The 21,893-nt window shown below is 39.9% G+C and overlaps 1 protein-coding gene across 1 annotated transcript in view; it reads left to right on the top strand.

Moving 5' to 3' along the window:
- Window positions 1-21,893, top strand: part of LOC131973103 (synaptic vesicle glycoprotein 2B-like) — a 34,737-nt gene that overhangs the window by 1,427 nt on the left and 11,417 nt on the right. Inside the window, exons 2-5 of the mRNA XM_059334954.1 lie at window positions 9,040-9,544; window positions 12,361-12,590; window positions 17,551-17,731; window positions 20,202-20,353. Coding sequence (XP_059190937.1) covers window positions 9,309-9,544; window positions 12,361-12,590; window positions 17,551-17,731; window positions 20,202-20,353 — 799 coding nt within the window. The 5' untranslated portion in view covers window positions 9,040-9,308. The remainder of the gene's footprint in view (window positions 1-9,039; window positions 9,545-12,360; window positions 12,591-17,550; window positions 17,732-20,201; window positions 20,354-21,893) is intronic.

Here is a 21,893-nt window from a genome sequence, read left to right as displayed (position 1 = left end):
TTCAGCGTTACACTCGTTGCCATCTTGTTTGTGGAAACAGGAAGCAGACCATATTTGGACTGTGCAGGAGCGAGAGGGATCTGACGACACGGACTACACGTCTCTCTACACCTCAACCTGACTGAGAGAAGTTGCTGCTAAATCATGTTAGCATTAACTGGGATGTTAATTTTGGCTAGCATAAAACAAAAACGAAATGTACGTTACTTACATCAGAAAACTGAACATCGACTCCTTGGAGTGTCTGTTAGTCCAACCAAACACTGAACAAGACATTTTTAATGAACAAAATGTTCAAATAAACTGTCATTAAGTAAAAATATAGTGAAAGAGTCAAAGTTATGAGACCAAACTTTATTGACACGTTGCCGTGGATACGCATTGTTCTGCTTCTCTTCTGATGACGGCTCGCCTTGTTAGTGACCTGTCAATCAAAAGCCCAAATCTTACAATTCTTTATCTTCTATTTTCTTATAAATGGGGCCATTATTTACATTATTAACATCATATTGTCTTGAAGAAGATTTTTTTTTACTAGCGACTGAGACTGTAGTGTTGTCCTAAAAAAAAAATCTGAGGTAATAAATCAAGTGAGAAGTTGACTCATTTTGTATTGAGATTGATAGGACACAAATGCTTCTGCAACCGCTGTCGGCGCCCCCTATTGGAATTTTTGGTAAATGCACCTTAAGGCACTTCCTGGTTTGCCTCACTGCTCCGATCCGGAGGTTGCCGCTTGAGTATGATGCTGTTGCTATGTTTGTTTGTGTGCGTTTCATGCAGGCATTCCTGAATGCAGCGCTGCCTCTGTATTATATGTGTGAGATTTTCAGCACAAAGCTCAGATACTCCCTACAAGCTATTTACTGTGAGAGTATTTTATAGCTTCTTGAACTGTTTGGTTTAAAGTGCTTAGGTGGCATTGTCAACAATAATAATTTGTCCTAGTGGGGCTGTCTTCTGGCCAGGTGAGAGTTTAAAGGTAATTCAGTATAGAGCACTTACACCTGTATTTCTATAGAAGAGTATAATTGACCATCATGAAAGTAGACGTGTGAGGGATTACTGCTTCAAGGAAGTCCCTGCTGACTGAATTTCAAAATGAAGTAAAATTAACAGAAAAATTTTATTTATAGAAGATTTGTGGCAAAAACAATGACATAGTCTTTTAAATCCAGCTGGTAGCACATATTTGATGATGCTGCTGTACTGTGTGCATCTTCCGTCTTCTGTGATTTGATACAGTAGACTGCACTGTACCTTAAATTTGTGTGTGTGTGTGTGTGTGTGTGTGTTAAGGTCTCTTCCTGCTGTAGATAGGAACATGATGCATTATTAATTTTCTCTAAATGGCTTGGCCGACTGTGGCTTTCTCTTCAGCTTCCTCTCCTCACATCCATCGTGGCTCTGAGCAGAGCTGTTTTTCTTTTTCAGTTTCTGCTTTGCAGTTTATCACTTCAGTTTCTTTGCAAAATCAATAAGATGAAAAGGTTGTCATGAAGAAAGACTTCCTACCAAATTAGAGGTGCAGTATAATAAGCCTCCACTTTCATCAGGAGAGGGGAGGGTTTTCTGTTGAGTTTCCACAGGCAGCCGAGTGTTATTTATGGCTGGGAGTTATGTTCTCTTTAATGTTTCCTCACTCTGTAATGTTTAGGCTGACCTCAGTAGATTTTGACCAGTGGAAATAGGTGTAGTATAACAAGCATCTAGTAAAAAACTTACGTTCATATAAGAAACATAAGAAATAACGGTTGCACTCACTCACTCACTTTTTTCATAGTGCCGTTTCATGCTGCGACACTTACGTCTCGCCTGCACTATTAAAGTACCAGAAGCAGGATGCACATCGTCCGCCTCTTATTGTAAACAAACAGAGGTCGCTAACTGAACACATGCTGCTGCAGCACATAGACACTGTACTGCTAGAGAGCTAACTGTGTAGCCTATTAGCACTATACTACTGTGCGGCACTGCTGCTGCTATGTTGATCAGAAACAACACGGGTTGTAGAAGGGCAACATGCACCCTAGGAGGACATGTTGCTAATTCGGGAACATGCACCAGATTGAAGGAAGTTGCAGTCAAGTAATGTGCTGGTATGATCAAGTGTACAGTTTGTGTACCTTTTTTGTTTTTTTGCAAAAGCACAGCCTGATCTTGGTACAGTGTAAATCCAGTGAGCTACAGAGGCTACTAGCCTGGAGGAAACCGAAGTTTCATCTAAAATTCATGACAGGACAAGCTCCACCTGCAACATTTATAACCAGGCACATTAGTGTGTGTGTGTGTGTGTGTGTGTGTGTGCTACGGATTTGTTTATTTGTTATGCTTCGGTTGTATGTCTATGCTGCCTACCTTCCTTTATCTTCTTGCATGTTTTGAGGTTGTGCGTATGTGTGTGTGTGTGTGTGTGTGTGTGTGTGTGTGCGACTCATAAGCAAATAAATAAATCCTTGATCAGCTTATTTACCATACCATTTGTAAAGCACTGGTATGTTTGTTAAAACCTACCATTCCAAGTCCTTTTTTTCTTTGAGAATTTGGGGTTGTGGGCAGTGGATGTTTAGGGGGAGATAGTAGGTCAACAATAAATGCCACACAGAAGTGGTGAACATCATCTGAAAGCTGTGAACCTGAAGATTAGTTTGAGATGCAGCTCAGTTGTTCTGCTGAGTTGTGCAAGTTGTTCTGGTCAAAAATATCTAATAAATTGACTTAATCATTTATTTAAACCCATCCAGGTGTATAAAGGGTCATAACATTAATATTATGCAAACTAAAGTCATGTACAACTCATTTCAAATCTCTTCTTTAATAGATTTAACATACAGTATTATTGTGCAAAGTCTTTTTTGTGTTTGCCTGTCTTAAATATATCCAATGGGCCTTTAAATCAAGGTTATGAACTCTGGGCGCTTTCATACCGGCAGTTTCTGCTTCATTCACTATGCCCTGTCTTGTGTGGGCGGGGATGCTGTGTTCAGAATGTGGTCCATAACAGGAGGAGGCAGCTGTTGAAGTGTAGCAGCAGGATGTCAATGTGCTCCCCATCAATGCAGATACTAATAGCCTTACTTCCTTCTCATCCTCTTGAAATAATGTTCTTGGTATTGTGCATTGAGCATGGTTGCAATGGATAAAGGGCTTTGCTTTACATACCATTTAAGCGAGCAAGGACAGCTTTTTGGGGTACTTTTGGCAGTTTGCACACAGCTGTCTTACTGGGGATTTCCACTGGGCGCAGTATGCTGTTCCACTTCAACAATCAGTCTCTTGTTGTCCGTGTCGCCGATCTTCTGAGATCCTTTGATTGATTGATTGCTGATCTGGTGCCTCGGTCATAACAAAATGTTGATGTGAAGTAGTTTTAGGCTGCATGAACTGTGTATTGTGTTTTATTTTGAAAGGGGGCGGAAGTGTTTCACGTTGATTCTGAGTCAGATTTCCTGTCTGGTGCGATCTGCTCTGTTGAGATTTACGAGGTTTAGCAGCGGCTCGCAGAGAAAATAGAAATGCTACCTAATGTTCATGCAGCGGAGCGGAGAGCCATGGCTGAGATGTTGCTGAAACGTTTCGCAGTGCGCACGGTGGAAATGCTCTCATTGATTAGAGTGGCAGCGATCAGCAACGGCGACCGCAGCTGTAACGCGCCCGGTGGAAATCAGGCTTGACTCCTTTCTCCTGCTAAGCTGCGTGTCAGTGCCACCATCGCTGAGAGGATATTTGCAGCAGAGGCCCAGTGTTGCCAACTCCTCAGTAAGGAAAGTAGCTATTGGCTGTCCAAAAAGTCGCTAGAAGTTGCTAATTGACGTCATCGCCTAATTTGCATAATTTACCATGTGCATGTAATTGTAATTGACACCGTAGGAGAGAGGAGTAACGTTGTGGGAGAGACAAAAAGGGAGTAAAAAACACCCTAAACATGGTTAGAAATGCAAATGTCTGTCACAATTCCAAACCGCCTCCTTTATCCGGCCTCGGCACCGACAAAAGTGACCCAAAAGAGACACTCTGACTGTGCCGCTTGTGAGTGCTTTGGGACGAGGGAGGGGCTGCCAGTAGCACCTGCTGCTCATTATGAAGAGTAAGAACGACTCTCCAAAAAGTCACCAATATCACCAGAAAAAGTCACTAGATTTGTTGCTTTGCAGCTGAAAAATAGTCGCTAGAGGAGTCTGAAAAGAAGTTGGCACCACTGCAGAGGTCATTGCAAAAATGGAGTTCTGTGTTAGTTCAGAGGGAATACGGCTGTGGTTTCAACTGTTCTGCTTCTCATTCCTCTTGCATCGCATCACTCTGCTGCTAAACACTGCTGCGTTAAATCTCCCTCCACCACCTGCATTAGTCAGCGCAACAGTATTTTCTAGGATGAATTGTTTGCAATGTTTTTGTCTGCATATAGCATATTCAGATTCTGTTTTGCTTGTCTGATCTGTGGCATGCTGCACAGATACTGCTGAGAGCTCTCTAGAGCAGCACCCACACCACCAAATACAACTGTACAAATCTTTTAATAAATGGTTAAAATATATCACGAGAGTATTCCTGAGTGAACTGATTTCTCTGGTCAGCTGCTCGAAGGGGGCAAGTAGGGTGATCATATTTTCAAGAATTCCCCATTGATTTGCCATCAGTGTCACTGGGGGATCAAAATCAGCAGCATATGCACCCAAAGCCCTCTTGTGCTCCACCAGACTCTGAATTCCACCTGGTGGACACGTCTTATAGCCTTTTAATGGGTATCCCTAGCTCATTCTGTACACCTTCAAGTCGACTGCATGCAAGTTACAAATGCTTGAAATGTACAATTATTTTCTTTCCCACGGCCACAACATCTGTGATGCCGCGCTGAGACAGCACACCTTCATTCACTGAAAGCTGCAAGCTGTGTGCCATGCATGGCAAACTTGGCACACCTAACTCCATCACTGCTCTGGCCATGTTGCATGCATTGTCTCTCACCGCACTTTCTTCTTAGTTTGTGGTAAAACTCACCCAAATGTCACAGCCTTTCAATGCTGTTGTAAATGACCGCTTGTAACTAAGGCCACATCAGAAAAATACCTCAGACTGGGGATCATATAGTGACTCAGCATCGTCCAAAAATCGGTGGAATCGGACGTCTTCATCAAATAAAAACATCTGGTGGTCCAAAGCAATACACTCCTTCAGTGTTGTGTGTGATACTATTTGTGCTTGCATGATCATGGTACCAGTTTTGCAATTTTCTTGCCGTCAAAATAACAAATGTAGACACAAGTGTGCTACAACCGTCTTGTTTGTGCTTTCGTCGATAGACAGTGAGTAGTACTGTGACAAATTCCATCCAGCGGTCCCCGTTGAACATCTTCTGCCAGCACATTGACATGGCGCTTACAAGGGTACCTGTTTCACTGCTATGATCACACCGTTCATTGACCTGTCCGTTCCAAGTTAGCATGGACTCTTTTACCACTTCTGCATTAGTGATAATTGTTGTTTTGTCAACACCCAGGCAGCTTTACAGATGCCATTGTTACTCTCATGTGTTCGCAACCCACTCCGCTGAGCATACCCAGCAGTATTTTTTTATTCTTTACACAAGGCAACACCGTCGTTACAGATGAGACCTTGCATTGGGGAATGGCAGTAAGAAAAAAAAACTCACCCATGACCAAAATTAATTGCCGACCCCTGTCTTAGAGCTTTGATTACAGCACGCATTTGCTGTTGCATCGTTTCAATAAGCGTGTGCAATGTCACTTTTATTTCTGTTGCCGAAAGAGTTGCATTCATTTTTGCCAAGATCTTTTACTGATTACTGAAAAGAAGGCAGTCACACAAGCAAAAGTTATCCAAAACAAGAGGCAAAAGAGCAGAATGGCAAGCAAGGTTTTTATAAAACAACAAGGCTATGACTATGAAATGCTGGGACGTGAACTTTGAAGAACAACAAACTGGCAAGACACAAACGGGGTTATACTGTATATAGGGCTAATGGGGAGTGATGAGAAACAGGTGTGGAAGAAACAATCAGGTATCAGGTGCAAAAAGACGAGGAGGGGGGCGGGGCAGACGGAACCTGAGACAGGGGTGAGTGATCACAAAATAAAACAGGAAACACAAGACATGAAGGGAAAATAAAACAGACAGTGGAATCATTACATCTTCTAGTTTAACAGTACACATTGACCAATTGGCTTAATCTGCTTAATGAAACCCGCCCTAAATTATCTGGAAGATTTGAAATGCATATCTTGCTGCGAATAATCCGAGCAGAGTTAACCAGGGTACAACAGAAGGGTTGACGAAGCAGTGATTGAATAAAGCAGTGGGACATAAACAGAATTGTGTAGAACAAAGTAGAGCAATAAATCGAGTGGCCATCACCCCAACCACTAATGGTCCACTGCTGTTAGCTTAATGGAGAAATGGTCTGCCTGCATCAAGATCCTCAGAGACAAAAGAAACCTCAAAACGTGCCAAGAAAGACAGGGAACTTCTTTATGCATGATGCCTGATCAACAGACCCTTTGCATTCAATTGTAAATATATAAACTCTTGCTAAATTCATTATGTTTTTATGTATTTAATTTAATTGAATTTTAGTCATTTTTCTTTCATGGAGGTTTAAAGCCCTCTCAAGTGTAGAGGGGGCTGTCATGTTGAGAGATGCTGGGGTAGTTGATGGAACAGGGGGTTAAGTGGTTCCCGGCCCCTTCATTTAATAAGCAAATAATTGTGATTTACAGTTGTGTTTCCCCTATTTTCATTCTGCAGTGGCACGCTGATGAGTCCATGAATGAGGCAGTCTGTGGCTGGTTCACATCTTGTTATGTGTCCATATGTATTGACAGGGCTAGTTTTGTGGTGTCCAGTGGTGGAAGAAGTATTCAGATCTATTAACTATTTTACATCAGTAAAAGTACTAATACCACACTGTGAAATTACTCCACTACAAGTAAAAGTCCTGCATTAAAAGCTTATTTAAGGTGTAGTCACTGCTCAGACAACATGAGCAGGAGGAAAGAACCAGGGCTCTGTTTTCATGTCAGTATGGGTCTTGGAATGCAGTGTTGCACCAGCAGACTTTTGAAATTAATGTTGTCCTAATCTGCACGTTTGGTGTCTTGGTGACTAGGAGATGCTTTAGAGCAGACTTGGGCATTAGGCGGCCCGGGGGCCACATCCGGCCCGCGTAAGGTTACCAGAAAATTAGAAGTCAATACAATCACAGTGCTTTTATTTTGAAGGCGATGTACATATGTGCATGCATGTGCACCTGCACATTAACATTGAGTTACCTTGTTTCCTTACCAAAACACTTATTGCTTTTTGCATATAGTCAATAAATTGCTTTACACAGACATGCTTTATATTGTTTTTGTGGTTTTAACGTATGTTGTGTTTAAAATGAATGGAAAAATTAAATAAATTAAATAATGATTGGAGTTTTTACTATTTTTTACTGCTATAATTGAGTTACTCCACATTAACAGTCTTATCATAACACATATTCTTACCAGTAGCAGCTCAAAACCAGATAATTTACTGCATTTCCTAAAGTCATGAGGGGTTCTCTGTATTGTAATGGCTACTATGTGGACTAACATCATCACACGTGAATGCATCTGGACGCGAGATCCCAGTATGCAGAAATATTCAAACACAATAGGCAAAGAACTTTATTCTATATTCTTCCCCAAACTGCATGGGATTAACATAAAGAGGTCATGTCTGTAAAGGGGAAGTCAAGGAACCGCTTTTAAAATGTTATGTCAGTTTTTACCTTGCTAAGATTTAAATTGTGTTATTTTGCCCTCTTCCTGACAAGATACAGTTGGTATCAATAGATTCCTTAGATCTTCTGGTATTTCTTTAAGAAAAAGGCCTGGCAGGCTGTAGGTCCGCTAAGGGGTTAATTAGGAGCAGAAGCACAGCAAAATGTGTCCAACTGGTTGCTAACAATATGTGTTGATAGATCATTTTCCATGGTGGAGAAACCTGGCACACACAGAATAGACCGTTTGTCAGTACCACCCATCATAACACATACATATGAGCAGGTCACGGTGAAGCGGATCATTCTAAAAAATACCATACATGTACAGTTTTGCGGTTGCTCCTCAGAACCACAGAAAAAATGTTGTCTTTATTGAACAAATCGATATGTTTGTGGTGGTAAGTCAGGTTTTATCTGATACAGGGAAACACAACCTGAGCCCTTCATGGTGCCTTTTAGGCATTTTATTACATTTTATTAAAATATGACTTGTTGAATTTCTAAATAGATAGTGTTAAGGTCCCAAGTTAATTGATTGGAAGCCCAAAAATAAACACAACCGGAGAGGAAAGACTGCAGACTCAATGCAGCAGGCACATCACTCTCACAGAATCCCAGTCAGAATTAATTTCTGTAATAATTCACATTTAATTCTTCTTGGGCGAGCCCTGGCCTGTACAAAAAATTGACCCAAGTTCTATTGGCTAGTTACCTATGACATGGACAAGTCTTGTTCGAAAGTTGTGATACACAATGTGTGTGTGTGTGTGTGTGTGTGTGTGTGTGTGTGTGTGTGTATGTGTGTGTGTTGTTCTTACAGGCGCGTATCTATGAGCTACAAAGCCTCAACATGATAACTTCTGTGAGAACGTTTACCCAAACTGCGCTGTCTCAGGTCTGTCTGTGAGAAAAACGAAAGCTACGGTGGAGAAAAACACATTGGCCATCTGCCTTCTTATAATTATTCTGATATAACGATAGGGTGCCATTTCCTCCCCCATGAAATGAAATATAAATAACACACTAAAAACACCTTTTGTTTCTCTTGTCAGTGGTGAGCATATAACATTTCCAGCAACAGTCTGCCATCAAGTTCAAGCTGAACATAACCCAAAATAAATTACATGTGGTTAAATTTATTGTATAGGACATAAATGTGACCGATAGCATTCACTAATTACCAAGCCATTCTGCAGAATTGCAAGTATCTACATGTTTACAACAAATTGTGATGAAAAAGTGTTAATAAACTCTTGTTCTTCTTCTGTTTTCAGGGGTGAAATTTGCAGACAAGATCTGAAAAGGACCAGCAGCACCACCACCACAACAACTAAAACCAGGAAGTGAAATAAACACACATTACTTGTGTGTCTCCTTTAACTTGCATTTTAAGTCCAATTCATCATGCTTAACTAAAAGATCAAACTTAGATTTTATCTCACTTACTTACTTCTAAACATTTACCACCAGTCTAGACCTAATTAATAAGCAAAACAAAGCCTGCTGTAAAATTACCTGTAAAATTAGCTCTTAGCCTGCCAAGATGGCTGACCCCTACCAAAACAACACATACCACCAAGGAGGGGGGGACAGCTATGGGACTTACGGAGAAGGTGGTGGTCCTGATGGATACGGTTATCGGGGAGATTACCCTCCCCAGGAAGAGGACGCAGCGAGCGACGTGACTGAAGGACACGATGAAGAGGACCAGATGTACGAAGGAGAATATCAAGGGATCCCACATCCTGACGAGGTGAAAGCTGCACAGAGAGCCTCACGGTGAGTCACAGCATTCATTCATTCATTCATTATCCTGTATCTGATCCAAGAGGCGGGGTACATCCTGGACAGGTCACCAGACTATCACAGGGCTGACACATAGAGACAGACAATCACGCTCTCATTCACACCTACGGGCAATTTAGAGTCACCAATTAAACCTAAGCGCATGTTTTTGGACTGTTGGAGGAAGCCGGAGTACCAGGAGAGAACCCATGCTGACACGGGGAGAACATGCAACTCCACACACAGAAGAGCCACAGGCCGGAGACGGCAGGCTCTCTTGCTTTGAGGCAAGTGGCTCCCAATCTACTTTAAAGCAGTGGTTTCCAACCTTTTTTCTTTGGAGCCCCCACTACTTGTGTCTAAGACAAGCCAAGCCCCCCACCCTAGCAAATAAATTCCATTACATGTGTTAGTATGATTCATTAATTCATTCATTGTCCTTAACCGCTTAACTCGGGTCGCGGGGGAGACATTGGGTGAGAGGCGTGGTTCACCCTGGACAGGCCGCCAGACAATCACAGGGCTGACTCAACAAGATAGACAATCACGCTCTCATTCACTCCTATGGTCCATTTAGAGCAGGGGTCTCAAACTCAAATTACCTGGGGGCTGCTGGAGGCAGTATCAAAATGACCAAAAAAAGACACAAAATTACAAAAAAAAAGACACAGAATTACCAAAAAAGACACAAAATTATTTTAAAAAGACACAAAATTACCAAATACACAACACGCAACACGACACACACACACAACACGGTAAAGTGCCATTCATATAAAACTCACATTAAACTTTCGTATCAAGGTGAGGCCACAAAATATCGTCACGAGGGCCGCAATTGGCCCGCGGCCCGCGAGTTTGAGAAAATATTTTGATAACCTCAGAGCAGAGAAAGTTTTGCAAACCCCCCCTGATCTCAGACGCCCCCTATCAGGGGGCGTACCCCAGTTTGGGAACCCCTGGTTTAAAGGACGTTAGGAACCATGAGTAACCTAGCGTTTGGGAGCGTAGTGCTCTCGTAGGGTAATATGGGACTATGAGTTCTTTAAGATACGTTGGTTCCTGGCCGTTTAGGGCTTTGTAAGTAAACAGAAGGATTTTAAATCCAATTCTGGATTTCAAAGGGAGCCAGAGCAGCGAAGCTTGAAAAGGAGAAAAATGATCTCTGTTTCTAAGAATAGAGTCACCATGATCAGACTTTGATCAGGTGTGTCACTGAGTGCAGCGATGAAATGAAATCATGCACAACAATTGTTAAGTTCAAAAGGTTTATGAAAAACAATGCTAAATAAGTATAGGTTATAAACTGGATGAGGACGTTCTTGTAACTGCCTTCAGTGTTTTATTTTGTTGTTGTTGTTTGTATATATATTTACATATACATACATACACCCTTTTTTTCCAGACAAAAATTATATAAGGAAATGCATATTGAATATTAAGTCGACTAGTTCTTATATTTATCTCATTACTTAGACGGGGCAGATGCATGTATATGTATAAGGTTATATATACTGTATGTGTGTAAATGTCTATATGTTTATATATATGCATCTGTATAACGGTGTATGTTAGTATGTGTATGTGTAAATGCATCTAGCCTACGTTGTTGTTTATTTTTCGGTTCAAAAAGTAATAAAATGAGAATAGAATGAAATTAAATGAGTGGGTAGAATCGGTTGAAACGTGAATCAGTTGGTGGTAAACCATCGCGGGCTCCTGCTTGTGAATGTGCTTCCTTCCGACAGCTGCCCAGTGGTGCAGGAGGTGTTGGGCCCTGACAGGCTATGGGGGACTGGCTAACTGCTGGTACACAGAAACACCTGAAGTGACACAATACGTTATATACCTTAGCTTGTCAGCACGCCGAGTGTAATGCCCGTCAATGAATGGTACAGAGATGTAAAAGTTATTACAATTTAATGTAATATTGTTGGAGCCACAGGCGCCTAGTGTACATTACTGTATGTCAGGGTTTGTACGGTTCTTGAAATCCTTGAAAATGCTTGAATTTAAATATTGTATTTTCAAGGTTTAAAAAGTGCTTGGATAAAGTGCTTGTAAATGCTTGAAATTCTTACTGTATTTCTCTTGTAATCTGACTATATCCATCTATAGACTATAGATAATCACATGTTCAATGTAAAATATAATGAGTAGCCTATCTGAAATGAAGACCGTTCCTCCTAAAAGTGTAATACCATCGCCGTTGGTATGGTTAAGTGAAATCTCCCCCTTTTATTATGTAAGTACTCATCTAAAACATGCAATTTACAACAGGTGTAAGATAAAATTTACCTTGAAAGTCCTTTAAAAATGCTTGAATTTGACCACTGCTAAAGTGTACGAACCCTGGTATGTATGCTCATACATGGAAATGAGCACACGTTTCAGCAATAACCTGTACATACACAATCAACACAATCAAAGAATCCGGCTTTCTCCCACAGTCCAAAAACATGCATCATAGGTTTAATTGGTGACTCTAAATTGCCCGTATGAGTGAATGAGAGCATGATTGGCGTTCTACTGAATTTCCCCTTGGGGATGAATAAAGTAATTTTGATTTTGATTGATTGATTGATTGTCTGTCTCTATGTGTCAGCCCTGTGATAGTCTGGAGACCTGTCCAGGGTGTACCCCGCCTCTTGCCCTATCTCAGCTGGGATCGGCTCCAGCCCCGCACGACCCGAGTGCGGATAAGCGGTTAAGGATAATGAATAAATGAACTCCAGGAACAGAATAAATTCAGTGTTAGGCCTTTTCTTGCCATATTTATGTCTTCTTATTCTTCTCTTTCTGCATCCAAGGGCTAAAGATCGAGCAGCATCCGGCGGGGTGGTCTCTGAACTGGAAGAGTTATCCGAACAGTACGAGGACATCATGGAGGACTGTGGCCACGGGAAGTTCCAGTGGACACTCTTCATCGTGCTGGGCCTGGCTCTGATGGCTGATGGAGTCGAATGTTTCGTGGTGGCGTTCGTTCTACCATCTGCAGAAAAAGATCTGTGTCTCTCTAACGCAGAGAAAGGAATGTTGGGTAAGAGCTTTGGTGATTTACTGTTGCTTACAGTGTGGTTTCAGTGTGAGAAGTGTTGTCTGTGCTGTTGAGGATTTGTTTTTTCCCCACTGCTGATGTACTGAAACATAATTCCCTCTGGTTAGGCTTAACCCTCTGAACACAAGGATGCCTCTGTAGTCTTCTGAAGGTGAGACAGAGAGTTATAATGTGTTTGCCAGAGTTTCTCTGTGCGAAGGAACTAGAAGAATTCTTTAGCTGAGTGATCAGATTGATGCTTTGAACCTGGAGACTGGCCTCCCCCCAAAAATGACCATAAAGGTTGTTTGTACAGGCAGCAAAACACAACCCATATTTACGTTTTAGACTGTCCTCCACGGACCTTTAGTGGGCGTAGTAGTAATGACTGACATCAACGCGTTTGAGTTAAAATGGCAGAATTGTCACTCGGGTCAGGTGGATGGCTGGAACCAGGGCTTTGAATTAACTTTTTTGATCACCAGTTGACATGGCTAGTAGATTTTTATTTTTTCCCAATCTTTTTATTAGTTTTTCCCAGACAATACAAGGCAATGTATTCAAGGCAGTAGTAGCATGGCATCTGCTTGGTCAAATGAAACCTATCAAAAAGGGAAAGAACACCCAAACAATAACCCAAATACTCTCCCAACGCCCACCTGCCCAAACACCAATAGGGTTATAGTGAAGTTACCACTGAATGACGGTTAGTGGCGGGTGTCAATTTAAAGCCCTGGGTGGAACAAACCTTGGACTATCACCCAGGAGAACGGGGCTGGTGTCCCATGTGAAAACAAAAGTAAACCATATTATTAAACATCATGGAAGTTCCGCGCCTCACGATTTGTGCATCACGTTTTTACATTACTATGTCACTTCCAGGAGTCACGTCACCCTCCTAACTACTTCACCTGTGCCATTTACGTACATATATTTACTGTTTAAACTGAGTTTTACACTTTACCAAGAATTTTTTTGCTCTAAACCTAGATCAGTGGTTTTTTAGCCTCAATTAGAACAGTCTTTTTTCTACTACCGCAAACCATACAAGTATGTATATTGATATGTGTGCTATTTTTAGAACGCTTCGCTGTACCGAGAGCTGCAAATTACTCATTTGGGTCTTTTTGACAAAAATGCTTGAATTGCATTGAATGCAGTCTTAAATACAAGCTTTAATGACCTTAACTGCAGCAAGAACCGGTTGTTTATTGCGCTGTGGCTCATGTGGTAGCGTGGTCGACTACTGATTGGAAGGTCGTGGTTCAATATGCAGCAAGTGGGAAATGCGTCTTTCTTTTCTCTTTCTTTTCCAAGCAGAAACACTAGTCTAAGAGGTATTACCTCATTACAAAATCAGAAGAAGCCAGACAATGCCACCTTGGGAATTTTACCCAAGGAATTGATAAGAGATTGCCTTGGTGATAGGAAGGCACTAAGGTCTGTTGTACTAATGGAGCATGAGACGTGGTTCAGTTTAAAAAGACGTCAATATTTATTTAGAAAATGTGGAATTCACAGAAAAGGGGAAATGTGTCAAAGAGGGATGAGAGGGATCACACACACACACACACACACTTTTGCAAATGCATGCACATGTGCATCCACTATCTTTCAATCCGTTTCTCTAAGTTACTCACACACACACATACATACACACACACAGGTTTTGTACGTAAACACACAAAAAACATGAAGCATTCCTTTTTTCTACATTTCTCTTCACACATACACACACACACACACACACACACAAACACACACACACCCTCATAAGCTTCACCTTAATTACAATTCGATGCTGTTGTTGCATTGAGGACGACTGGTGACTGCTGAACGGTTGAGGACAGAAAGAAAAAACAGGGCAGTCACGCCACACACACACACACACACACACACAAATATATATATATAAGAAAAACACTGAACAGTATTACAAACAATATGAAATGATCCAATAGTGTGCAAATAACATTTATGATGAGATTAACGAAATCAATACACAATCTGCCTCTCACTCTCTGTCTCTCTCTCTCTCTCACACACACACACACACACACACACTGACAGCCAAGTGAGAGTCAGTGATTTCTTGAAGTTTATCGGAGAATTCATTAATTAAATCCTGCAGTGTAATAAGCTAATGGCTACCAAGGAGGCAGGAATAAATCAGCCTGTTGGATGTGGATCGTGTTGTATAATTGGTGGATCTGTTTGTACTGCTTACAGTAGATGTGTTAAATAACAAAAACAGGAAAGACAGAAGAGACAAGAGACAGTACAGTAGATGAAAAGGATTGTATGACTTTTACTGTGGTTGTAGGAGCCCAGACATGAATGTGAATAACAAATAACTGATCAAAAAGCCAGAGTCCACTATATGCCACAACTCAATTTAGCTAGCAGCAAAATGCACAGCCAGGTAATTGTTTTTAGGTGTGTCTGTAATTGACATTATTATTTTTTAACATTTGTATGTGATAGTAATACTGAAAGTCATGTTCTGGTAATGCTATTTGAAGAGGGGACCTTTACTGACCTCTACTGGTGACAAGAAGAAAATACAGCATATCATTAACTGAATGTACACCTGGCACTGGGCTGGCCTTCTTTGTGTTTATCATCAACAGTCTTTCTAGAGCCTTCTGTGCCGTTCTGCAACCAGCGGACTCAGCAGCAGACAGGGTGATGGCTGGAGCAGAGAAACTATTTCTGTCTTAAACCTCCTCCATTCTCCCACCGTACCTCAGTTTGGTCCAGAGCAGTGTTTTTGACAACACTGTGTGTATCTGTGTGTGAGTCAGCAGACAGAGCAGTCGATAGTCTTTGTCCTGACCTTGGAAAGAGCTGTACAGCGTTTCAGCACTGCCCAATATTCCAACGACACCATGTGAAAATAGATATGCATTGCACCTAACCTCCTATGGCTAGGTCCAAGGAATTTGTTATTATTTATGTGTAGATGGGGTGTTATGATTTAAGACTCAATATGATTAGTCACGCAGTCAGCGCTCCCGTGTTGCATGGCCATCTGCATACTGGGCTGCTGCCAGCTCGCCAGTCTCTGGCACCAGTTACACTTGGCAGTAGTGCGCTTCTTACTGTGGCTGCTCATCGACTTCTTGACAATGTAAGGGGAAAAAGAGCTGGGCGTACTTACAATAAAAAGGTGAGATTTACTCCAACAAGACAAGTATATGTTAGTCAACCTCCATCCATCCATCCATCCATCCATCCATAGACCCACCCGTCCGTCCATCCATCCATCCATCCACCAACCCATCCATCCATCCATCCATCCATCCATCCATTCAGAATAGATTTTAAAATCCTGATGTTTGTTTTTAAAATTTTAAACGGATTGGCTCCAGCATATATGACAGAACTGATACAAGTTCACAGACCGACCAGAGCTCTGAGGTCTGCAAATGAGTCCTACCTGGATGTGCCTAAATGCAGGCTAAAAACTAAAGGTGATCGCTCTTTTGCAGTGGCTGCCCCGAAGCTGTGGAACAGTTTACCACTGCATATCCGGTCGTCAAAGACATTGGACAATTTTAAATCTTCTCTCAAGACTCATTTTTTCTCCCAGGCTTTTGAACCTCCGTGAGAAGAAAGTTGTTTCTGTGTGCTGTATCTCATCTCATATATTATTAGATTAAATTGTCTTTTATTTTTATTTTGTGTGTTTATTGGTATTCAATTATGTATCTTGTATTGCATTGGATTTTTTGTTGTGATTCAGTTATGTAAAGCACTTTGGTCAACCTTGGTTATATATAAAGTGCTCTATAAATAAACGTGACCCTGACCTTGACCTTGATCTTGATCCATCCATCCATCCATCCGTCCATCCACCCACCCACCCACCCACCCACCCATCCATCCATCCATCCATCCATCCATCCATCCACCCACCCATCCATCCATCCATCCATCCACCCACACACCCACCCACCCACCCACCCACCCATCCATCCATCCATCCATCCATCCACCCACCCATCCATCCATCCATCCATCCATCCACCCACACACCCACCCACCCACCCATCCATCCATCCATCCATCCATTTTCGTCCTGTTATGTGGGACTGGGTTAGACAAAGTATTCCAGACATCTCTCTCCCCAGACCCAATGTCCAGCTCCTCCGGGGGGACCCTGAGGCTTGCCTGGAGATACTGATTAGACTTCAGACTCTGCCTCCTCCACAAAGGACGTGTTGGCTGGATTAAGTAGCTTCTCAAATTGTTACGGCCCTCTAGTTGGCTCTGTGCGCTCTCCTGTTTTCCCCTTTGTGTGTGTGTGTGTGTGTTTGTGTGTGCGTGTTTCCATTTTTTGTACCTTTATACTTCTACTCCACTACATTTTGAGGCAAATATTGTAGTTTTTATGCATTTACTTAAAAAGTATTCAGATCCCTTACTTAGCTAAAAGTACTAATACCAAACTGTGAAATTACTCCACTACAAGTAAAAGTCCTGCATTCAAAACTTACTGAAGTAGTATCAGCATCAAAATGTACTTAAAGTATCAAAAGTAAAAGTACTCGTTAATCAGAATGGATTCAATCAGATTTTTTTTTACATATTCTAAATATATTATTAGATTATTATTTATATTATTATTATTGTGGCATTTATGTAAGCAGCATCTTACTGTCCAGGTAGGACTCATTTTAACTATTTAATATACTTTATGTGGTTTAATTTATGAATATACATAATCACTTTAAATTGATCATGTTTTGATGTTAAATCTCAACCTGAAAATTAAGTAAGTATGTAGTGGAGTAAGAAGTACAATATTTGCCTCAAAATATAATGAAGTAGAAGTAGAAAGTTACATAAAATGGAAATACTCAAGTAAAGTAAAAACAAAAGCAAAATGTATCCGATTTTCATGAATATCTAATATTTTCTGTGATTGATGTGAGCCCACACATTGTCTTTCTCTGTGCAGGTCTGACCGTCTTCCTGAGCATGATGGTGGGAGCGTTCTTGTGGGGCGGTCTGGCAGACAAAGTTGGCCGTCGGCGCTGTCTGATCGTGGCGTTAGCGATAAACTGCATGTGTGCCTTCCTGTCTTCGTTCGCCCAAGGCTACGGATTCTTCCTCTTCTTCAGGCTGCTATCTGGCATTGGGTAACATAAACTGCTCACTCTTTCATTGTTAATTTATACATTCCACTTCCAACAGTTTTTGGCTGGACTGCAGCAAAGCAGATAAAACGCTGGAGTTTTCCCATTGGTCATTGCTCTTTCAAAATAAATAGGCATGGAAGTTTTTTCTACTGGCAGCGTTTTACTGTTTCTCTTGTATTTAACTCAACTGCACAAGGTACCAGGCTTTTACTAGAGACAGGCTTTCATTTCTGATGGATTCTTTGATCAGAATATTAAGTCATATTTTAGTATGAAGCCTTCTTCTTTTCTGATCCGCTACAGTTTATCCTGACCAGTGGTGGAAAGTAACTAAGTACATTTACTCTTAGTACTTAGTACTGTACTTAAGTACAATTTTGAGGTACTTTACTCAACTTTACTTGAATATTTCCATGTTATGTAACTTTTTACTTCTACTTCACTACATTTTGAGGCAAATATTGTACTTTTTACTCCACTACATTTAGCTGACAGCTTTAGTTACTATTCAGGTTGAGATTTAACATAAAATATATGATCAGTTTAAAGTGATTATGCATATTTTATTTTAATTAAACCTCACAACAGAATATTTCATAGTTAGAAGCAGCCCAACATTGATAAATAAAAATACTGCTGACATAAATGCATCATGATATTTATCTAATAATATATTTAGAATATATAAAACAATCTGAGTGGGTCCATTCCGCATAACGACTACTTTTACTTTCGATACTTTAAGTACATTTTGATGCTGATACTTTTGTACTTTTACTTCAATAAGTTTTGAATGCAGGACTTTTACTTGTAGTGGAGTAATTTCACAGTGTGGTATTAGTACTTTTATCTAAGCAAGGGATCTGAATACTTTTTAAGTAAATGTAGTGGAGTAAAAACTACAATATTTTCCTCTAAAGTACAGGTAGCTCAAAATTGTACTTAAGTACAGTACTTGAGTAAATGTACTTAGTTACATTCCACCACTGATTAGAGCTTTTCTGTATAGAAATCATGCAATAAATCAAGCTCCACCAAATGTATATGCTGGTTCGGGTTTCTTTGCAGTGACACAGCTGTGTTCCTTCTCAGACTGGCTGTAGTCCACAGGGAGCCATACTGCCTTAGAAATTAGGTCATACTGAGCACAGCACAGAGCACTACACACAGTCTGCACTGGAACACTGCTTGCGTCATCATTGGAATTCGTCATTCATATATATATATATGTATATATATATATAAATATGTATATGTATATGTATATATACCTGAGAGCAAGGCAGAATCAGGTCCATGTCAGTGGTGGAAAGAAACTAAGTACATTATTATTATTCAAATATTTGTATTGCTTTTCACATTATACACTCACAGTAGTATACTCAACTCAAATTCAAAAGAAAATAATAGTAATAAAACTTAAATAAATAAGAAATAAAGAGAATAATACATAGAAATTACTCAGTATACACAAAGTAGCTGTACATGGAAACTAAGTTCATTTACCCGAGTATTGTACTTAAGTACAATTTTGAGGTACTTGTACTTTACTAGTATTTCCATTTTATGTAACTTTATACCTCTACTTCACTACATGTTTAGGTAAATATTGTACTTTTTACTCCACTACATGTAAGATAAACACTATAATGCTTTAATTTGGAATGGATACAGGAAGTAATGAGTTGGTTTGTATGAACACCATAGTGTCTTGATAAATATTTATCAGGATCAGTGGTGGAGTAAGTATTTAAATACCTTACTTAAATAAATGTACTAACACTGTGAAATTACTCCATTACAAGTAAAAGTCCTGCCTTCAAAACTTGCTGAAGTAAAAGTACAAAAGTATCAGCATCAAAATGTACTTAAAGGATCAAAAGTAAAAGTACTCATTATGCAGAATGGACCCACTCAGATTGTTTTATATATTCTAAATATATTATTGCATTATATGATAAATATTGATTATTTTAGCAGTATTTTACTATTGCCAAGGAACGGACATAATAAACTGTTATGTGGTTTTATTTATACATGCAAACACATTTTAAATTAATAAAATGTTATTTATGTTAAGTCTCGACCCGAAATGTAACTAAAGCTGTCAGCTAAATGTAGTGGAGTAAAAGTACAAGTGACATAAAATGGAAATACTCATGTAAAGTACAATTACATCAAAATTGTAATTCAGTACAGTACTTGAGTAAATGTACTTACATTCCTTTCCTTCCTTGCATTTAACGGATCCTTTTACACACCAGTGTTAGGAATAGCCCCTCTGTCGCCATGGCAACAATTCTAATCAAACATAATATATAATTTTAGGGCTCAGTGGATTAATTAATGGACCTAAAGTCTGTTACATGACACACTATTTTGTAAGTTGTACTCCACTGACAAAAACACATTTTTAAATTATTGATTGATTTTAAATGACTTTCTTCATTATGTTTCTATCTACTCTCAGTATCGGTGGGACGGTGCCGATCGTCTACTCCTACTTCTCCGAGTTTCTTCAGATGGACAAGAGAGGAGAGCACCTGTCCTGGCTGTGTATGTTCTGGATGATCGGTGGGATCTACGCCTCGTTCACCGCCTGGGGAATCATACCCAGATACGGTAAGAACTGAAAAAGAGGTCAGAAGGAGGAAGGGAACAATGCAGCGTTCCTTTAATGTTGCTTGTGAGGAAAGTGGGTCATTGCAGCATCCAATATTTAAAGTTGTCTCAAACCTGGAGGTTGGAGTCACTCTTCAGTATGTACAGACAGGAACATGTGAGATTTCTTTAACTGATATATTACCATGACATGATCAAATTTTAGAGTTAAGAATGTGATTTTTTTTTAGCTTTTTTAGTCTTAAAATAGACTTAACAAACATAATCTGAAGAAATTTTATAATTTTTTTTGTTTTTTGGGCGTTTTTGGGGTTTGTTGCCAATAGGCAACATTGTACCATAACATAATATATTTGATAAACATGTGTAAAAGATTCAGTAGCTTCAATAGGGTACAATACATAACATTTTAAATGTAAAAACATTATAAAAGGAACATTTTTAACCTTTTTCTTGTCTGAATGTTGCCTTTGTACCATTGAACCAACCACCCATTGAAATGATTGTCTTGAACAGTCTAAGTGTATGAAACTATCAAAAATGAAGGTTTACTCACCTATCAGTAGGAAAAAAAATTTCCAGATGGAAAAGGGCCAGGAAATTACGTTTTAAGTGACTCTTTTGTTTCAAAAGTTGTTTCAAGGTTTCAATATGGCCTCCTGGAGGTCATGTGACATATTAAAGCATTGCTATTGGTTCCCTATACTCTTCCCTCTTATTTTTAATTATTGCATCACTCAAAAACATGCATTGTAGAAATTTGACAGGCCAAAAATACTAGTAGTACCATAGAGGGTTAATAAACATGAGGGTAAAGTTAGTATTAGTTAACCATTGTGTTTTCTTAACTTTCTGTATGCAACACTTGCCCCAAGGGTCAAAATGACCCACCTTCACTAAACCCCTTATATAAAGCAATTTGATGGAATCTTAAAACCCAAATCTATTTTGCATGAAGAAACAATCTGCCATTAATCACAAACTTTGTGAATATATAGGGTTTTTCCTCTTTACAGTGCAGAAAACTGGATTTAATCAGTGGAATCCACTTGTTTTTATCACAACACACCTCTCATTATTGGTTTACTGTTTTACTAAAGGGGTTTATTTTTTTTATTGCTAAAGATACTGCATAGGTGTAAACATAATTTCTTAGCGAACATGCATTTCTGCATGCCCGCATGCATGCTTGGTTTTTATGGGTTTTGTGGTATGAAAATGATTTTACAGCTGCCGGGGGGAAAAAAATGACCCCTAAGACAAGATTTGTATCCTGTTGGTGAACAGCTTTCATGGAAATATGAACAAAGGCAGTGTTTAACTTTTACTCATGTTGGGGTCATTCTAGGAAAAGTTATTGAATTTCAAGTTGAAAAAAGATCGTTAAGGGGGTTTCCTCTGCTGTTAAACATAGTGGCAGGTCATTTTTGACGCCTAAGACAACACAAGGGTTAAGATTTAGGTTAGGGTTAGGGAAGGTCTCCAGGAGATGAATCTGAGTGAATTCAATTTCTTCTAAAGTGATAAAAACACAACATGT

This window comes from Centropristis striata, chromosome 6 (assembly GCF_030273125.1).
Source record: "Centropristis striata isolate RG_2023a ecotype Rhode Island chromosome 6, C.striata_1.0, whole genome shotgun sequence".
In the NCBI taxonomy this organism is placed as follows: Eukaryota; Metazoa; Chordata; class Actinopteri; order Perciformes; family Serranidae; genus Centropristis; species Centropristis striata.
The sequence above is the reverse complement of the archived record's forward strand: the minus strand, read 5'-3'. Positions and strand labels throughout refer to the sequence as shown.